This window comes from Lissotriton vulgaris, chromosome 2_1, assembly GCF_964263255.1.
Source record: "Lissotriton vulgaris chromosome 2_1, aLisVul1.2, whole genome shotgun sequence".
NCBI classification, from domain to species: Eukaryota; Metazoa; Chordata; class Amphibia; order Caudata; family Salamandridae; genus Lissotriton; species Lissotriton vulgaris.
In genome coordinates this window covers 709,972,386-709,992,692 of record NC_141687.1, presented here as the reverse complement: position 1 = coordinate 709,992,692, position 20,307 = coordinate 709,972,386, and the positions used below count along the sequence as shown (strand labels likewise).

The following is a 20,307-nucleotide window of genomic DNA, read 5'->3' as shown; positions in this document are numbered from 1 at the left end:
GTTACACTGATTTTATAATATGAATATTTTGGGGCAATACTAGCATGCATCAACACATTTTACAAAATGATGCTGAAAAGAAATGGTAACTGACATTTACAGTAGTTTAGCAAAAAATGTATTTCCTACTCATTTTTTATGAACATTTTATATTGAAAGAAAATCATGAATCTTGTTTACAAGCTTCTGCAAATATTTGCATCTAATCAGAGAGCATTCTGAGAGCATTATGCATAGCCTCATACAGCTAAACTTTGAAACCGTGTGCACATTTTTATACTGGAACCACTGTCAGTAGTGCAGTCGGAACTTACATTTACTGAGAGCGCTCAGCCTGATAATAAAGGCTCTCAATTAATGAACCATAAATACAAGTTTGAACAGCATTAACATATGCACACAAATATTAACTTAACTGCAGGCAATGCCCTTCCCTGATCCTTAATGTGGTACTGCAAACTGGCAGCCAAAGTGTTTGCGCTTCAGAGGATTGGGCCTGCTTGTCCCAAGGACAAAATGCACATTAAAACTTGTTGCCCTTGACCCCAAACAATATGTTCTGGGCGTCGGGCTATAGGAATTCCACATCCCTGAGTATCTGAACTGACACCTTTTTCTCACACTATTTCAATTTAATTTAGAATAGGGAATTCTAGCTTGAGGAACACACTTGCTGTATTATTACAATATTAACTGTGATTTTAATAAACATTGTATTCTATTTTATAAACAAATATCAATTGATATATATTAACTTTTAAAGCTGAGATCTAAAAATAAAAATGTAATGAATAAAAGATGAAAAACTAAAGGAATCGAAAAAATATTCTCTCAAAATTCTCTTTGACTCTTCTAAATATCATTTACGGTTTAACATATTATTGGACTGATTTAGATGATCGCTCCTTACTTCTCTTTGTCGACAATCAAAGGTCCATGTAACCAGTGGGTGGGGTTATTTAATGATTACACCAGAAGACAGATATAGAAAACCCCGCTCCCTCAGAAGAAATAGCCATGTGGAGGTAGTTTACTTGTTAATCCTTGGATTTACGAGTCTACCAGCATATGTGTCCATCTTCCAATTATGGAATAGCGCAGAAGTCACAAGCTGAATTGCAGCTGGTGGAAGTCCTGTCTTTTAGTAGAAACTTTGAGTGGAACTGATGAAGGAGACTCCTCCGGTATCAATCTTGGGCTGCATCTATACTTTGCATAACTATGGATTATAGAAAGTCCACTGCTGTTATGTTAACTGCAAGCAGATATTTCTGAATGTTATTTGGTCTTTCCTTAGAGACCTCAACAGTGGCAATAAGGGTTGAATTAGGAGTAACCCACTGTAGGATATACGACCTAGTAATACCTTTTGCTTTGGCTAAGATTGTGGCAGTACTTGACTGAACATATTTTTCAGAATAAAATGTGGTACCACTTATGTGGTTCAAAGATATGAAAATACTTAGAAACTGCCCTTGGGTCGAGACACCTCATCATCATCAGTATATCCACAATTGTTTTTATACCTTTATATTCTGTTCGGTACTGCAGTTACTAGCATGACCACTTCTTGTGAAGTGTTTTGGTATGCCACAGCAGTTTACAAGGGGATAATCAAACATTACTGCTCCATAAATACATCTTTGTTCATATACAATTGATCCATCGACTCTATCCTGTATGCATTGTACCACGTAATTAGTCCTTCTAACGTACCCTTTGCGATCACTTATGAAGTGTTCCGATGCCTGAAAGGGCCTTGTTTATGCATCACTGTACCCTACACTACACAGAATTATAGATAGGTAACAGAGAATCGCAGGGATGTTTTTTGCGGAGGGGTTCAGAGTGACAACAAATACACAATGAGAGCAAAGCTAGAGCTGTCTATGATGTTACTTAGAACTCTGTGGTGAAAAACATCCCCGTAATTCACTTTTTACACTTTGATAATCTCATGTGATTTATTGCCCCTAAAATCATCTGCCCCTGCTTTCAACCTCTACACAGGGGCAGAGGAGTAATGTGAGAACCATACATAACATGATCTCACCTCCTGGTCCCAAATTTAAAAGGAAAAAGGCGTCCTCCTGTAGTGTACTTTCTATATTCCCAATAGGCTCTGCACATTGGAATAATATCTGATGAATATAGATGTGACGTAGGACTTATGTCGACTAGGTCTCTATCTGAATATATTAGACTAAATTGTGAGTGCCAGCTAGCTCAAAGGTCACAAGAAACTTTCTTGAGTTCACAAGAAGGGATTTAGTTTCTGACAACCGCATAAACATGACAACTTTGTTTCCCAAAGATAAAACTGATCTTCAGAGTCGTGGAAACAATAGATAGATATTTCACTCAGTCAATCGTGCATGCTTCGTTTCACCAGAGGTGCAGAGAAATAGAGAGACAGGAGTTTTCAATAAAAGGATTTATTGAACAGTCTTCTTTCTCAAGCACAAGAAATTAACTGCTGCAATCGTAAAACTGGTTGCAAAATATAATGCATACAGTAAAAAGAGTAGAATAAAATAATACTGTAAGGGCATTGTATGGTGCCTAGACCATAGATAAATACATACACAAATAACAGAGGCTAAAAAGTACTCAACTGGTGCTTCTAAAATACGCCTACCCCGATGTACTTAACCTTAGTACGAGGGAGGAAGTAGGTAAGGGTAGCATAAATGTAATATTCTTTGCCAAGAATCTGTCCAAGATTTCTCTTAGGGTCTAATCAGCTCCGTACCTTGATTTGGAATGAAGGTCAGGCTCAGGACTCGATTTCCCAACAACCTGCAAGGGTAGCTTGGAAACACTGGAGCTGGATTTCTCAGCAAGATAAAAGACAGCGTCTCTCTCAGTGAGTCTGCTGGAGGGTTGGCTTCCTTCGGCACTTGCTGTAGCAGGATGCGTCGGGCAAGTAGATAGTCGAACTGCTCCAAGCCACTGTGTCTTTGCCATGCCAAGTGTGGGCATATTTATACATTGAAGGTACAGAGTTTGACGTAAAGGTGGACATAATAACGTCATCAAAGAGTCTCAGTTCTTTGAAAACTCCAGGAGTTCTTGGACAAGTCAGTTTTCGAGCAAGGGGAAGTCCCTAGCTGCTGAAGCCGAGTTTTCCAAAAAATCGTTGTAGATTTTCGGAACTAGTGGAAGTAGCCCTGCCGTTTTTGGACTGCATGAGCTGTCTAAATATGGTTACGATTCTTATGCCTATATAAGGATATGGTGATTTATACCTATATAAGGGCATGAATCGGGAGAATTACAAAAACTGTCCTAAAATGTTATACAACACTCCTGCCACACACACCAGCCCTTACTTGTGCTTTCACTTCCCACTGATCCAGAAGCTGTTCTCCCTGCTGTCTAACACTGTTTTTAGAGAGCCCAGCAGTGCAGCCTGGAATTGTTTTCTGATGTAGCAACAGTAGTTAACAAGTTCTGTTACACCAGTGCTACTTCATAGCAGTAAATTATTACTGGATCTACAATACAGTCGTTCAGTTCAACCCATGTAATACCATTGCGATGTTCCTGGTCCCAGAATTCCGCCACCGTCAAGATACGTAATTCCAAGGTGTAGAAATGTCAGGGTATTCATAGTTTAGCCTTCAAAAACGCAAAATCACCTTGGGAATTGGTGCCAATGCATCTATTCCTGCAGATTGTTCCACAATACATTTTCCAATTTCTACTTCATGAAATGTGAATAGGCATATGGCAGAGCTGAGAGTTTTCCTGTGTAACGTGTAATAGTGATTCGGCAGTTACCTATAGTTCCTGGCCAAATAAGAATTTTACTGACCTCAAAATAAGGTTCAAACTGCAAACAAATAGGTAGTAGATGACAAAACAGCCATAAATCCAGAGAATAATACATACAATCCACCCGCAAGATATGGTTATTAGTATGAAAGGCCAGTTTGTCTCCATATTCTCAATGTATTTAGCGGCTGCTTCAACTAACTTTATTCTAATCCAAAACTGAGAGAGGCTTAATCTGAAAAAAAAGGTGAGTATTTTGGAAGCCAGATGAAAAAACACACAAGCCATCGTGTAACGATGATACCTTTACAAGTTTACCTAATTTTTTGGTAGCTATCATCCAAAATAAAATGTACCCTCTTTAAATTTCTCAACCTTATAATAAAGATAAACTACGTTTGGGTGGAACCAATGTGGTCCTCAGAGCTTGCATCAAAACTAATTACCCTAACCTATTAAAGATCAGATCACTGGATTTTTTTCTTTGCAAAAAGTTGCAATAGCAAAACAGTCAACACGTTTAAAAAACTAACTGGGAAACAGGTGAGCATAATCAAAGTGCTCCTATATGTATTTGGCAACATATGCCTACTGCTGTTGCATGAACCAAATACATAAAAGGTTGAACACTAAATGCAGACAAGCGGAATAGCCCGGGGGTGCAGTTCAGCCAACTAAATGAATTCTACATTGGGGAACTAAGCTTATCAGAATGTATTTACTCTCGCACAATGTTATTGAGATGTCTTGATATGAACTGTTCATCTCGCAACCATGGGGTCGACCTTCTTATTTCTGGCTCAACAAATATTTCTAACTCCCATTTAAATACACACTTAAACAAGCATAACACTTGGAGAGGGTTCCCAAAAGCGCATATTTGGTTTAATTGGCAGTTCACAATGATGAAAACGATGATAGCAAGAAATCGTTTATTTTGCACAAATGCCCTTAGCTTGTTATCACTAACTGTTCCTGACCTGGGACTGCAGTTAAAATGTCATTAACCAAATGATCCTGACATCTAACAGAAACCTAACCTTCCGATAACAATCATCACACTAGTCTCTGAAAACAAAATTCCATGGATAATGTCCAGACTGGGCGCCATATTCTGACTTCAGCAAAATGGGGATGCATTCATCATACCATGAGGAGTCCCTGCAGCCGAAACATATGGCCCACACAGAAGTGTTAAAAAAAATCATAACAAAAAAGCAAAAACTTAATAGTCTACAGTTCTTTGTGTCGCTTTCTAGGATGCCTAAATCTGAAAATGATGGCCAACACAAGTGTGATAGGTGTGCCGAAATGGGTTTCCGCAGCAGCCACACCATTTGCATTAAGAGCGAAATTAAAAAAAACGACTAAGACACAACTATGTGGGAGGTCAGGCAGCAGTGCTTATCTCGCTTAGACACCCGAAAATGGTCCAGCAGGATCTACAGGGCACATACATAGAAATTGCTGGCTATGATGCACCAAACACACCAGTGATGTTGGGTGAGGCGTTTTACATCTTTAATTTGGGAGTAATGCAGAGCCAGTTTTGCATAATTTTAAGCAAAGCAATCATGAAGGCAAGTGAAACAATTACCAAAGATGGACAATTGACTCTAAAAACAGATATTTATTCAGCAATATGGCTCCTTCAGATAAAGAGATGGGTTGACAGAACATCCGGATACCTATACTAGAACACATCTTTTAGAACGATAAAACTATCTGTGCAACAGCCTTTCTTCATCATCAATAAATAAACTTTGAGGGCTGCGCTACTACACCATTTCCGTCAACTCACGACTAGCGCCCAACAACTACTATCACCGTCAACTGCAGATGAGGCCCCGAGACAAGAGACACGGTCCGAGACCCCCCCAAGGCACCCATGACAATACAGACGTCCCCATGTACCAAACAGATGTGCGATCACACAGCACTCCCATGGGGACAGAGATCCACGAAAAACACCCAGACCTACAAGAACCATAGCAAACAAAAGCACAATTTCTCTGACGTCCGCCGGGAACATCTCACACTGCCCTTACATATTTGTCCTGGGTTCCGATCCCTAGTTAGCTGTTCGCAACGGTAGTTCCAAGAACAAGTTATTTTTCAGAAAGGACAGTCCCTTTTCGGAGCTGCATCAAAATAGAGCACAACACCAAACGGCTGCAGTAGAGCAATTCACACGCATGTTCACCACTCGTACACTTCACCGTAGTCTCAACATACAAGTGAAAATGTAATAAGCATAGGGAATTTTGTGTTAGTCATGTGACAGTAAACTTGTAATATAATAAAAATGTTTTTTTAAAAACAAAATTAAGAAATAAACGGAGTGGTTGGTGCATGCCATAATTTTGCATACTGAATAAAGATTGGGCATGTGCAACACTGGGTTTTCCCATTTCGACTCTAGATGGGAAGTACATTTAGGAGGCTGAATAATGAGAAGGACTTTGTTAGACAGGATCAACATCCAATATGAAATTATCAATATTATTGTCAGCAGTCTTTATGAATTTCATGCAAGCACCATACAGTGTCAGAGCTCTTCCAAAAGTTCAAATTATGTAACGTTCCAGTGACCAAGAACCACGGACTCTACAGAGAATGTATCAAACATGACATTGTTTTCCCTTGAACACTGCCTTGTGCTTATAGAAAAGGGAGTACGATTCCAAAACGGAGTATATGACAAAAACAATACAAACAAAAATATATTACTTTCCCGCCTACATGTTTGCTCGAACTAGTTGAAAACCTTTTACATGCAAACTATTAATTTCTGCGATGGACACCAGCAACACTAAATTTGCTATGTAATTTTCTTCTTTCTTTAAATATCCATTCAATAAAATGCGTTTCTATGGGGAATTGGACTCTCACATATTCCTGCTCCAAAATATATTGTTTACATTTTCAAAACTTAAAAGGAATACAACCCTATTAAACCAGAAACAATGCTTTAATCACACTCGTGAAAGGAGAGAGAAATCTATGAAGCGGATCATGAAACCTTTGCCCCAGTGCAAAAGAATCTAATGCGTCTAAAACAAGCTTATATAGATTTTGACACAAAGAACATAATTAACCAATTTGAGAAAGGTTATGGTTTAGCATTTGCATTGCTAAGTAGTGCAGTGATTTGTAGTCAATGTTTTATCATGGATGCTTCTAAGGCTAAATTGACTCTTAACTTGGTCTTTTGCTATCGAGCCAGCCACCCACTGATTACCCATTCTCTCTATTTTTTTTTAAATTACAAAATCAAATTAGAGTCCTCCTCTGCTTCACGCAGTTTGTATCTTTCGGTGTTTGTTATATTTCCCTACACTGTGAGGAGCAAAACAACAGTTGTTTAATAATTAAATATACATCAAAATCACGAATAACTGTCACCCAAAGCTATAAGAATATCTTGGGCGGCACATGCTAGTCAATCTTAATATATATTTAAATTATGATTTGCCACACATGTGTGGGTGGAATGGCTAGTTGTGATGGTACTATCACTGGCAGCACTAGCAGGGGCAAAGGGATGTGCAAGCTGCAGTGGCCCCCTGACAAGGGCCCTGGTACTTTTAAATATATATATTTTTACAAATAAGCAATGGATTTCACTCAAAAGTATAGCTTTCCGTGTGGAAACAAAAGCTGCTCATTATTTGTCCATGAACATACAAGGATGTGTGATCACACACACAATATTACTGAGACTATGCCCAGAACATGGAGGTCATTACACCATGACCAATGGTCCGTTGAGCAACCTGATAAGATTTTCAGTCCACACATCCCGGAAATCATTACACTGAATGTAATGATTGGATGCCCATTCCTTTACTGACAGATAACAGGCAAGTAACAAAGCAATTAAACAAGAATGAGATCTTGGCGGTGCCACCAGGAAGAGGTGGAGCCGTCAACGTGGAGTGTGGTCAGAAAAGTCAGGCAGATTATTAGCCCGCGAGAAAAACAAGACAATTATGCAGCACCAGGGGCCATATTATGCATTGTGATTGTTTGCGCATACAGTCACAAGGCGCCCTATCATGATGTATGCGCTGCCACGAACTCATGCTGCCCCAAGGGCAGGGCATGCATGTGAAAAAATGAAGCTGCTGCTGCGTGTTTTCACCGTGCGGGCAGTACCCGCCTGCACTTTTAAAAAGATTTAGAGATCCCCTTGCAGGCGGGTGCAGTTAATTACTGAACCCACCTGCTGGAGGATGTCTGGGGTCCATGGAACCACCTTTACCGCCTGCAGATGGCAGCTCTCAGGAGGCGCACCCTGGGAAGGTAGCACTGATGCTTTAAGTGCTATCGGTATTTAGAAGGGGACGCACAAGCGTCTGCGCCCCCCTTCTATAATACCAAAGTGCCCCATGGGGCGTGCAAAGCGGGAGGAAACGCATAAACGCCTATTGCGCCCACGGGGCACTTATTGTAATCTGGCACCAGGTACTCCAAATGGGGACACTTTAAAGAAATGAGGAAAGAAAACAAATCCTGCTGCATTAAAGAACCCCGCATATATGAAAAGGCTCTCTCTATACATTAACACCTACTAGTCAGCTTAAAGACCACGCCGCCTGCAGACCAGTCTTGCCACCTTTAAGGAGGAATGCTGTTAATTAAAGGAAATCCAAGAACATCTGTCAAGTTCACCCATAAAACACTGAAAAGATCCTTGCCATTCAGGGAAAAATCAGTGTCTTTCAAGCATGGAAACGGTTAGAAGGTATTTGTATGGTTTGCTGCTTTACAGTGGTAAAAAACGTTTCTTTTTCTTGATCTGGATCTTCAAATATCGATTCATCACTGAGCAATGACTGCAGAGACAGGATAGAATGCACACACTATTTTTGCTTTATATTTGGATATAGGAGTTGATGGAAGGTTCAAGATTCCTATTCTTTTTTATGACAAATACATTTATTGGGTTTTTTGTTCTGCAGATGGACAGCGTTTGAACACAGTCATAGAGTAAGACAGATCGGATATACTGAAGCATTGATTCGACATAGCAAATGGTAAATTACAGTCCAAATTAGCTGTCAGCAGCGGCTACTTCCTTGTGCCCATGCATTCAAGATCATTCCGCAGGTTAGCCCCGTCAATCAGTGTCTGATGTAGAGGCTGGAGAAGGCAACATGGTATGGAGACCTACCAATTTGGAGGCCAAGATCTCCTGGATAGCCCCTATGATGTTGGGTAGAATTTAAGTTTTGAAGGCTTGCCAGGTTCCGCCGAATTTGTGAGACTTATTTATTACAGCAGAGAGGTTCTCCATTGCCTAAACATTCCAGACTATGTCCCACCAGTAGTGAAATGGGGCGGAGGAATTAGTTGATTCCAAACCCTGGCTAGTGTTATTCTTGCTGCTTCTAACAAAAGTGAAAATTGTTTGCCTGTAGGTGCGGTGAGTGGGAATATGATATTGTCACTGGGGGCTCCAAGAAGGACCATCAGTGGCTCCAATGTATCTGTAGGCATGTCCACCACATGTGAAAAAGGTGCCCCTCACGAGAGAGTGTGAGTGTGAGTGTGTGTGTGTGTGTGTGTGCGTGTGTGTGTGCGTGTGTGTGTGCGCGTGTGTGTGATACCATTAGGTTAAGGTTCTTAAGCATTTTCTTTATATTGAATGTTGATGGAAGATTTTGCGGCCCTTGCATATTTCCGCCCAGGTTGTCTCTGTGATCTCGTGTCCCAGGTCCGTTTCCCTTGTCTGGACATGTTTGGGTTTAATGTGGAGATCTAAGAGGGTTTTCTGCAACCAGATGATGCCGTTTCGGACTTGATGATTTCTGATTAGGAATCTAAAGAGCTGGTATCACTGTTTGCCCCGGTGGCAATGAGAAGTGATTTAGTCCAATGTAAAAGTTGGAATTTTCTTATTTTTCAAACAACATTGCTACCACCAAGCGCATTGATGTGAGTGACCAACTGGCACTGTCATACATGGCAACTTGCACAACAATCTCACAGTGTGATGGATGGGCAGGGCCTTGAAAGGGGGCGGGGCCTCGCACCAAGAAGTACCTACAAGGCACTTTTGTTCCCCACCCCGCCCTCAAAACCCCCTCCCAAACAAAAAAAATACTTGCTGAGGCTGGTGCCCATGTCATACCTCTTAATAGACTGCTCAAAACCTCGGAAAACGAGCTGGAAAACTATTTACAGTGGCTTTCACCTCGTTTTCCTGCCACTGTGATATCGGCTCCTTACCGGAGACCGTGTGATGGGGCCGATATCGTGTGTCACTGTGTGAGGTTGAAGGTATGCACTGTGGAAGAAAGCGTAGCTAAAGACTACAAAACTCACAGTTCCGAACGCAAGGCAAATATCGTCAATTGTTAACCTTTAATGCATATGATCAACATTCTTGTAATATGGCAATGGCTCCTAGAAAATTATAGGTTAAAACACTATCAACAATATCTCTAACAGGGAGAGATGAAATTTGCAGACGGAGAAGATAAATATATGAAAACATAAATAAATAGGCATAGAGAGTGATACCGAGCTAGAGAAAAAATACGGCAGGTGAGCGACAGAAAGGGTAGGTTGGAGATTTTGAAACTTTTTAATTACTATAGCTGCTACATCATGAAATTTGCAATCGTAATGTAGAATATAAATGAAAATGATTTTATATGGACTACTTGCCAGTTCAATGCCTTGGGGGAAAGGTACATCACTCCAATCCTTCTCCGGAAACCTCTGAATTATTTTTCCTAGGCCTTCTCCAGACCCTGAAGATAAGCAGGAGTATATATTAGAAAACAATTCTGTACTGAGTTGGGTTAAAGAAAATCATTTTGACGATATTGGATAATGATGCAATTCAAGCATTCACATTAGTAAACATCGGTGTGCTCAATTTTAACATGCAAACTGAAAGTGATCAAATTACAATTTTTGAATAAAAAAGTCGTGCATTTAAAAACTACTGCAAATTAAAATGTCCAGTGGTTTTATATAGGTTTAGTATTCGGGATAACATATATATTCACCTCAAAATGTATGTCATATTAATGAGGGGCCGTAAGACAAAATAGTTGGGATAGAGAGGCGGTTGCCTTGCTGCACAAGGAGCTTTGGAGCCAAGAAAGAAAATCTCGCCCGAGAAAGCATCAACGCCACCATTTTTAGACATGTTAGTAAATGCTGCTTTAAAACTGCATGCTTAAATATTTATTTAAATTAACTTAGTCCAGAAATAAACTGCATTTTATTAAAAACAAACAAAAACAATCTTTCAACCAAGGGCCCTGTACAATGTTATGGTATAAATCTAACAATGAAAAATGCAGAAGTTCTGTATAGGGCTAAAATAGGGTCAATTTAAAATGTTTCAAAACTTGTTTTAAAATGAAACAGTAACGCAGGGGCCTGCCATCGGCATTTATGGCAACTCTATAAGTTTCCTTGCCATATATGAATAACACATCCCACAAACCAAATCCCACATCCCACATACCAGCAATGGTGTAGATCAGAATTTTATGCAAGCGGACAATTTCTGGGATATTTACATTCTGTGGAATGTAGAACCAGGTAAAACTAGATCGGACTGACTAAGCAGTTATGTGCCATTGGCAAACATCTGTGCATGAAAATGGTGTACTGTATTTAATACATGCAGGGAAAGTGACGGAGCTTTATGCAGCTCACAGCTGAGTTTTCCAACTGACACCAGAATAACTCAATGTCAGTCTTCTGAGACTGGCCAGACATACTTAATGATGTGGTTTCTATAGGCTGGCCAGTGTTCATGGGCTGCATTACTTATTCTCCAAAGTCCAACAAAGAGTGCTTAAAGTGAAAAGTACACTGATCAGAGCACTGATCAGAGTACAGATCGGGATATTTCTTTAGATATTTTCCATCCTCTCAAGCAACTTGACTCGGCGAGGAAACGCCTAATAGGCACTCCAATTTGCCAATCTGAACGAGTCTAAAATTGTTCTAATAGTTGGGTGCGTGAGGCAACTTTACATTGATCATTTAGAGAGCAATTCAATAACGAAACTTCTCGGAGTGAAGGTATCTGGCCATCACATTGTGAGTGGGCAAAAGGATGATGCAACCATTGGTAGTATTGTTTTCAGTACATCTGCTGCCACTGAGCTGCAGAAAAGTAGTTGTGAATTGGAGTAAAGATAACCATATTTATAGTGAGAAGTCTCATATCTAGTGAGTGGAGTCATACACTAAGGTCTGAGACCTTGCTTCTTGCGGGAAATTCAGGCTCCCCATTTCAAAGAAAATGCTAACAACATATTGCTCAACTGCTCCTTTTTTTTCTTTTTTGCTGTTTTATATAGTGCAAACTCGTCCTGGAGGTACTGGAGCACTTTAAATAAGCACCAGTTACATCAGACAAGGACACTCTAGGGTTTTTAGGTTCAGCCTGGGCAGTGCATCTGTTGCTCGGCGAGGCATGCTGTAGTGGAGTATAGATTTGACGCCTCGCCCACGCTCCGCCCATATCTGTCATTGGCTTGTGTCATTGTCCTTCGTAAATGCTGGCCTTCATCATCCGTTCATCAACCACCTCAAACTGGGCCGAGCTACACTGTCAAAATCATTTCCAATTTAAGACCTCATTTATCTGGCTTACACTCCGGTGAATAATAGTTATTGTAGGACAGTGCCCTATGTGTATGGTGACCCCCAAATGTTTTGCCCCAATGCTGACTGAATGTGCACTGGAGGCGGCTATTGAGGCACCAGTGCCAGTTCTCCCTCCCTAAAATATGATGCATGTGAATTGTTAACCCCAATGGGCAAGGAATTTAACCCCCTTATAAGTCCCAGATAAGTGTTATTCAGGGCATGGGAGTTAAAGTGGCCACTAGGGCCTGAAGCACTGACTGTGCCACCCTCACCCAAGTAAATAGATGATAGCAGCCCACCATTGCAGTTTGCATGAGCAGTGCAAGCTGCTCAGACTCTACTTTACTCACACTGCGAGTGCCACAGTCAAAGCACTATTTTTAATATATACCCGTTACAAGTAATAGAGGCCTCCTGAGCCCAAGGGGCAGGGTGCATTATATGGAAGGTGAGGACACATAAGTGCAAGCGTATATGTCCCTATAGTAGTATCTTTCCATTTAGGGTTACTATAAGTGTTTATGGGGCCGTAGGATAACACAGCCCACTTTCCTGGCACCCCGAGGTTGCTAGTTCCATTATGGTTCCACCACAAGCTATCATGTTTGGTATCATACGACTTGCCTCATGAAACTGTACATGGATCCCCTGTATTTGATGTGGCATGCACACCGGTGGCTACCTTAGAGGTTGGCCACCTGGTTGTCCCATCGTTACCAGTGCCCTGGCTGACAGCCTGAAGCTGCTGCCGCCAAGATAGGAATCTGACCCTCTCCTAGGATATGTGAACACTTCTAAGAGTCAGAAATAGAGGTCTGCCTGGAAAGGAGGTGTCACCTCCCTCCCCGACAGGATAGCTAGTGAAATGGCAAATCAAGGCAGTGAGCGTCAAAGCTTCCACTGCCTCTGCTATGCAACCAGCCTTATTCCCAAAGGATGAAACAGCTAACCCTTGCTCCCAGGCATATTTGCACCTGGGCAATTAAGGAGGCACACACCCCCAGAAGACAAGACACACATCTAGGATGAGTTACCTGGCCTATACAGACCAGGATGGGTCCTACCAGTTTCAAACATGGCAAAATAGAGGGTTCTGGGTAGGAAAGGTGGCACACATTCCTGGACTTAGTGAGTTCAGGGCAGTTTAACCGCTGGGGCTGGTAGCCCATTGGCTACTTTCCCCCATACACCTGATGCCCCTAAATGTAGGATTTAAGGGACACCCCTGGCACTAGAACCTCTGATCTTCCTGAATTACAACCAAGGGCAAAGAAGACACATGACTGCGACTTTAGGACCTGTTTAAAGCAAAGAAGACACATGACTGCGACTTTAGGACCTGTTTAAAGCAAAGGCACAATAACTTGCACGTGTGGCAACCACACAGCAACTCCACAACTCAACGGGCTCCAAAGCAAAGCAACTCTAGAACTCTCTTGGACTAGAGGTACTAGTCCCCTTGCAGGCAAATCACACTCCCTGAACCAAAGAATCACTGACCATTGGGCACGCCAAGGGATTGTTCAAAAGTAAATGGTCTAGTGCATTGTGTGAAACGGAGACCTAATCTCCAGAAAGTTTCAAGAAGCTACTATTTTCCCATGGCCTCCATAACTTTGAAGTAACTGAAAGCTGCGTTTGCTACTACCAAGGTTTGTTGGTGACCAGTTGGGCTACCACTACCTTTGTTTGACAATGTGCCTCTAGGGAACCCCGCAACAACTTCGATCTGCTGTCTCAGAGACCCAGATGTTGAGTTTTTGCATCCTTTCCTCGCCAGCACTGTCCAAGCAACAAAACCAGCACTCTCAGCTTCCGAATTCAGCACCAGAGACAGTCAGGACAGCTCCGGACCCTTGCCCTACGAGCTAGGTAAAACTCAACAGACTGTTGGAGCCTGGTCCTGGTACCCGCATCACTTTACCCTCCCCCATAATTTCCACTGAACTTGACCTGCAAGTGACTGATTATCACTAGTGATTTTCCCTATTGACTGAAAAGTTAACGTTTTGCAAGAGTGAAATGCATTATTTTTCCTTTAAAATCCATAACTATGGTTATATTCATCTGAGTGTCTTCGTTTAGGCATTTAAATTTATATAAAAACCTGCTTTCGTTTTTATAAATTCTTGTCGGACTTCATTGAGTTGTGTCACTTACTTTTAGTCTATGTTGGTGCTTTGAAATGCTTAACACATGTTCCATCCTGACTGCTCTGTGCCAAACTACCAGGACTGAGCTAGGGATTTATTAGTGTGAATCCAAAGATCCTATTTGGGGGTAACGTACAGGTATTAGACAGTGAAACCTAACCATCCTCACTACATAATACCACACTTTCCTAGAGTTATCAATCCCCTTGACAACTACCAGGGAATCAGAATATTCTCAGAAATGTTCACTTCTGTACCTGTTGAGTGACAGAAACTGCTCTACTAAATACGAGAGAGACAGTACTGGCATCCATGAACCATGGCTACCCATACAAATTAAAACCGTTGAACCTTTCAGTAAAATTTGATACAATAAACCATGCAGTGTTCTGCAACGACGTCACCCTAACTACTACCCATGCATAAATTACAGAACTTATCAACTGGTTCACCTTTTTTTTACTGAAAATGTGTACATACCAGATTAAGGATGCTGCTTTCCTTATCAAAGCATCTATCACTTGTGGAGGTGCCAAAGGTATCCCTGTTTTCCTCTGCTTATGCAATATCAACATGGCCCCTTTGGACCACATGACTCACTCCTAGAATAACGGATGCCTAATGACTGCTTCATCTGAATTTCATGAGATTCATTTAAAGTAATAGGAAAACCAAAAACTTTAAACTATTGTGCAGTTAATACAACTAAACATTCATTTTAATCACCCATTTCTCTGTAAAGTTTGCTTTAAAAGAAACCCACATTTCCAAGAGAGGGATAAAAGCACTTTCCGGCCACTCAGGAGAAAATATAAAACTATATAGAAAAATGACGGGGCATGGCCAAGCCAACCAAGATGGCAGACGTGCTCGCATAGAGCTCCGCACCATGGCCAGAACAACAGCGGTAATCCGAACAGGTGGGAGCCCCAAACAGCGCCACAAGCCCATGCCCCATCAATAACGTTCCCGCCTGACCACCGCTTCGCCCAGTATCTGGTGGAAAACAAAGCTGGACAACCTGTGAGCTGCGCCTTCCGCCCACTGCAACATGGAGTCCAATAGGGAAGGCCCAGTGGGCACCAGTACCCGAGCATTACCAGCAGCTCTGGAAACACGACCCCACAGCGCTGTACAGTTGCACCACAGGAACCGGGGGGTGGGGGCAAAGACAGCTGGAGCGCCCACCAACTGGAATCCTGCACGGCACCAGCAAGTGTTACAGCCGCACGCAAATCCTCCCTCTCTGCTCTGAAGCCGACCGGCGGGGCCACCAGCCGCCACAGCGAACGCCCGGGGAGTCCCACCAGTACGGAACTCGTCCCACACACAGAGGGGAATAAGCGGAAGGCACTGGTGCTGATTCCATACCTGCGATCGACCATACAGTGAGTAACGGCTAGTGGATCGAGCGGAGGGCTCCGTCCTGGTGCAACCATCACCCGCGGTGAACCCGCAGGAAAATACCGCCGGCAAGATCCCGGCCCCGCATAGCGGAACTGTAACAAGTACCGGAGGGCAGCGGGACCTGTAGAGAATGTGCAGGAAGTTCAACCCTGCAAGGCCCATACATATGCAGCGGCAACCCCACTAAGGAGAAGATGCAATACTGACCTTAATCTACTACAGAAGAAGGCCAGGCTACTCAGAGCTCTACAAAGACCAGATGCAGGCCCCCTGTAGCAGTATTGCTGAACCTGGGCTGGCCCTCTCCAGCACCCTGCGGTTGGATAATCGTGTGATTCCAGCACATGCCACACTGGCACACCAGGAGTACGCAATCTCCCCACCCCCGACCCGCAGCTGCCAATCGGTAATCTCATTGAAAGGAAGGGGGAATGCAAGGGCATTCTGCACCTACCCACCAGCTACTACACCGCTAGCTGCAAAAAAGTGTCCCAGCACGCCTCACACAGCACCAGTGCCAAAATAACTAAGGCCTCACCATTGAACATGTGCCTGCCCCATACAATCGAGCAGGCGAACAGGACCCAATAACGACAACATACACTGCACGAGTCAGAAGAGACCTAGAACACCGCCTGCATCCGCATGTGCCAGACCGCAAAGTGGACACTACCACAGAAGCGCCCTTATCGAGTGTTCCTCACACTGATACGGGCAGAGTGGCAATATCAGCGAACGCAGATAGAGCAGCACCTAAATCACTAAAGGTATCCCTGCAGAATGTACGTACGCTCTGCTGCGCCCACTCCGGCGGCATCATGGGCCGGTCTCGAACCAACAATGGACCATCAGGTCCAACCTCGGCGCAAACTCACTGTACAGCCACCAAATCACAAGGGGAGGAACCTGAATAGTCGTCAACCCTCTCCACAACTGACAAGCTGGACAAAGTACTAGCAGCCACTAAACACGCCAGAATCACTATGGAACGCTGATTTGGAACGCTGGCCACAGACCTCAACCTCCTTCGTGATGACCACCGCAAACTGTCCGATAAAGTCATGGAGGGAGAAAAGACACTTGCCACCCTACAGCCTATAGTGAAGTCTCAGCAAGAAGCCCTGCGCTAACTGCAGGAACGAAAATACTGGAGGAACGAACTAATGATTTGGAAGGACGCTATCGTAGCAGCAACATCCGCGTCCTAGGCCTACCAGAAGGAATCAAAGGCACCGACCCCACAAGCTATGTGAAAACCTGGATACGATCCTTTACACCGAACTCGCATGTCACCACTTATTTCTCTGTGGAACCAGCCCGGCGCCGGCTACGAAGTTCCCCTCCTGGTCCTTTGCTCATGAAACTCCTTCATTTCCGTGACAGAGATGCAGTGCTCCGTGCAGCCCGACAACACGGCCCCATAAGAATAAGGGACAAATACATAATGCTCTTCCACTACCACTCACGTGATATACAACACCAATGCTCCATATTCCTGGATTTCAACGCACCCTACGGCAGCCTGACCTCCAATACTCTCTGCTGTTTCCAGTGCGTCTCAAGATTATTCACAATTGAACCACCACATTCTTCACCAACCCAGCTGAAGCTAGCGAATGGCTGGAGAAACATCACAAAGGCCTCCAGCGAAAAGCCCCAAAGCCCATGGACTCCCTACATGGCTACGGAGGCAAATGCTGCATCCGCAAGAACAACAAACAGCGTTCAGACACTCTACATCGCAGCTCTCTAATAGAATCCCCCGATATGGAACAAATCATCGCAGAACGCAGAAAAGCTCTCCAAGCTGCGGACATTAGTCCACTCTCAGTGGATACAGATGATGAAAAAGGCCCACACATTTTTTTTAAAGATGTTTTTATTACATTTCACATTAATAGAGGTCACATAAATATTCCAATCAACATTTTGGCAAATTACACAGTATATTAAAGCCATTAGAGAAGAAACATCAGTTACAATCATGGGTAGCCATGTGTCGTTCTCCAGTGCGTTGCAATTCCATTTCCACTGATGGGGAGACGCTTACGTCACCTTGGTAGGCGTTCCACTTGCCTCATTTCTTGTCCCATTTCTTGGGACACCCTCTTGCTTTAAACACCTCTTTTTCTGCTATCATGCATTTATCATATTCTCTTACCCATAGTCTGAGTAAAGGTCTGACCGCCACCCCCCACCTCCTCGCAATCTCACATTTGGCCAAAGGTTATCTCAGTGTTGTCAGTTCTACCTCCGTTAGGTCAGCTTATTCCCACATGTTAAGGAGCCCTAATCTTGGCGTGAAGGTGAGTTCCTTCCCCAGGGCATTCTGAATGTGACCTGTGGCCTCTTCCCATAGCGGTCTCACTCCCGGGCAGTCCCAGATCATATGATAAAAAGTTGCATCTTTTTGGCAACCCTGAAGGCAGACGCACTCATCCTTGAGCCTATCCTCGCTAGGGTTAGTGCGGTCAGATAAGATCTATGTAAGATTTTTAGTTGGATAAGTCGGTAACGAAGGGTGTTGGCGGCCTCCCGGGGGGACATTAGTGCCGCTTGCAAGTCGTCGTCGTCAATGGGCCCAAGGTCCACCTGCCACTTCTCTCGAAGTTTGTGGATCGTGTTGGGTAGGTTGTTGCATAGTTTTTTGCATGTTAATGATATGGCTTTGGTGAGCAACGGTGCGTCGAGTAGCCTATCCTCCACGAGAGACGAATCTGTTATATCCGTCATGTCAGGAAGAGCAGTGGTGAGGGCGTGTCAGATTTGTAGGTGTCTAAATGCCTCCCCTTGGGCCATGTCACATTCCTGTCTTACTGCTCCAGATTTAAGGAGTGCGCCCTTCTTCACCAATCTCCTATAGTGGAAATCCTGATGATATCCCACTTATCAAACCCAGGTTGGTGACACAGAAGTCCAAGTCTTTGGGTGAACCACAATGGTGTGGCTTTGGTACGGACATTTAACCAGCCTAGATGGGAGTTTGCCTGGTGCCATATTGCACCTGTATATGCTGTGGGGCCGAAATATTGTCATTTCCAAGCCTTCGAGTACAGTGCTCACAAGTATCCCACGCTACCCATTTGGTATTTGTCCAACATGTAGGCTGGATCGATTGGAGAGCGATAGACCCAATGATTCACAACCAAAAGTTGCGATGCCCAATAATAGAGTCTAATGTCCGAGAGGGCAATTCCTCCGTCATACCACCCCTTGGTTAACTTGTTCATAGCTATACGAGGGTCTCCAGCCTCTCATAGTAGGGTCCGGACTTCACTCTCCACCCCTGAAAAGTATGCGTATGGGACCCTGTGAAGACAGTTCTGAAGGATATAGAGGAATTGTGGAAGGGCAGCATCTTAAAAAGAGCCACTCGACCCACTAAAGATAGGCCAGTGCTTAACATCTGTACGTAGCCAGGCAAGAGGAGCAGCAAGATTACGATCATAAAAGAGTTGGGAGACCAGGGTTATGAAGATCCCCAAGTATCGAAAACCCTCTGTGGTTACCTCTACTTGCATCCCTGGGGCAGCCTGGAAGCCCGGCCCTTGAGGACAAACAGTATTGGCTTGCTCCAATTTTTAGCATAGCCGGAGTATTTCCCAAAAGGTTTGAAAATATTTAATACCCCGTGTATGGATCTATAGGGGGAGGCGAGGTAAAGTAATATATCATCGGCATATAATTATATTCAGTCATCATGCCCTTCTGCCCACTTCAGCCCTCTCACCATAACGTCCCGTCTGATCCAGGAGGCTAACGGTTCTAGCACTAAGGAGAAGATTAGGGGCATAGAGGACAACCCTGTCTAGTGCCCCTTTTTAGTGAGAAAATTTAAAGACTAGTAGTTATTTACTCAAACTTGCCCCCGAATATCCGTATATAGCAGCCTCACCCAGACCATGAATTTTGGACCAAAGCCCATACGTCTCAGAACTTCGAATAAGTATGGCTATTCGATAGAATTGAACGCCACTGAGGCATCAAGGGATAGTACCACTGAGTCTTCCTCAGTAAACTCTTGGCGCACAAGCACGTTGTGAAGACGTCTGATATTGAGCGCCGAATTTCTTCCTGGCATAAAGTCAGATTAGTCCGGGTGGACTAATGAGGAGCTAACTGTGACCAAGCATAGGGCTAGTACTTTCGCTAGGATTTTCGCTTCCACACTGAGTAAAGAAAAGGGCCGGTAGGAGCCGCAATAGTCAGCGGGTTTCCCCGGCTTGCGAATCACGACCATAGATGCTAGTCGCTGATCCTCTGGTAGGATCCCAGTCTCATAGCTCTCGTCATGGATGGCCTGCAAATGAGGCACCGTCTGGGTGGCAACCATTTTCAGGAA

At 43.4% G+C, this 20,307-nt stretch overlaps 1 protein-coding gene across 5 annotated transcripts in view; it reads right to left on the bottom strand.

Moving 5' to 3' along the window:
• The window catches only part of SBF2 (SET binding factor 2), a 2,158,806-nt gene that overhangs the window by 1,902,188 nt on the left and 236,311 nt on the right, over nt 1–20,307 (bottom strand). For all 5 annotated transcript variants that reach the window (XM_086955965.1, XM_086955960.1, XM_086955962.1 and 2 more), the window contains exon 2: nt 10,453–10,538. In XM_086955965.1, the coding sequence (XP_086812091.1) occupies nt 10,453–10,538 (86 nt within the window). The remainder of the gene's footprint in view (nt 1–10,452; nt 10,539–20,307) is intronic.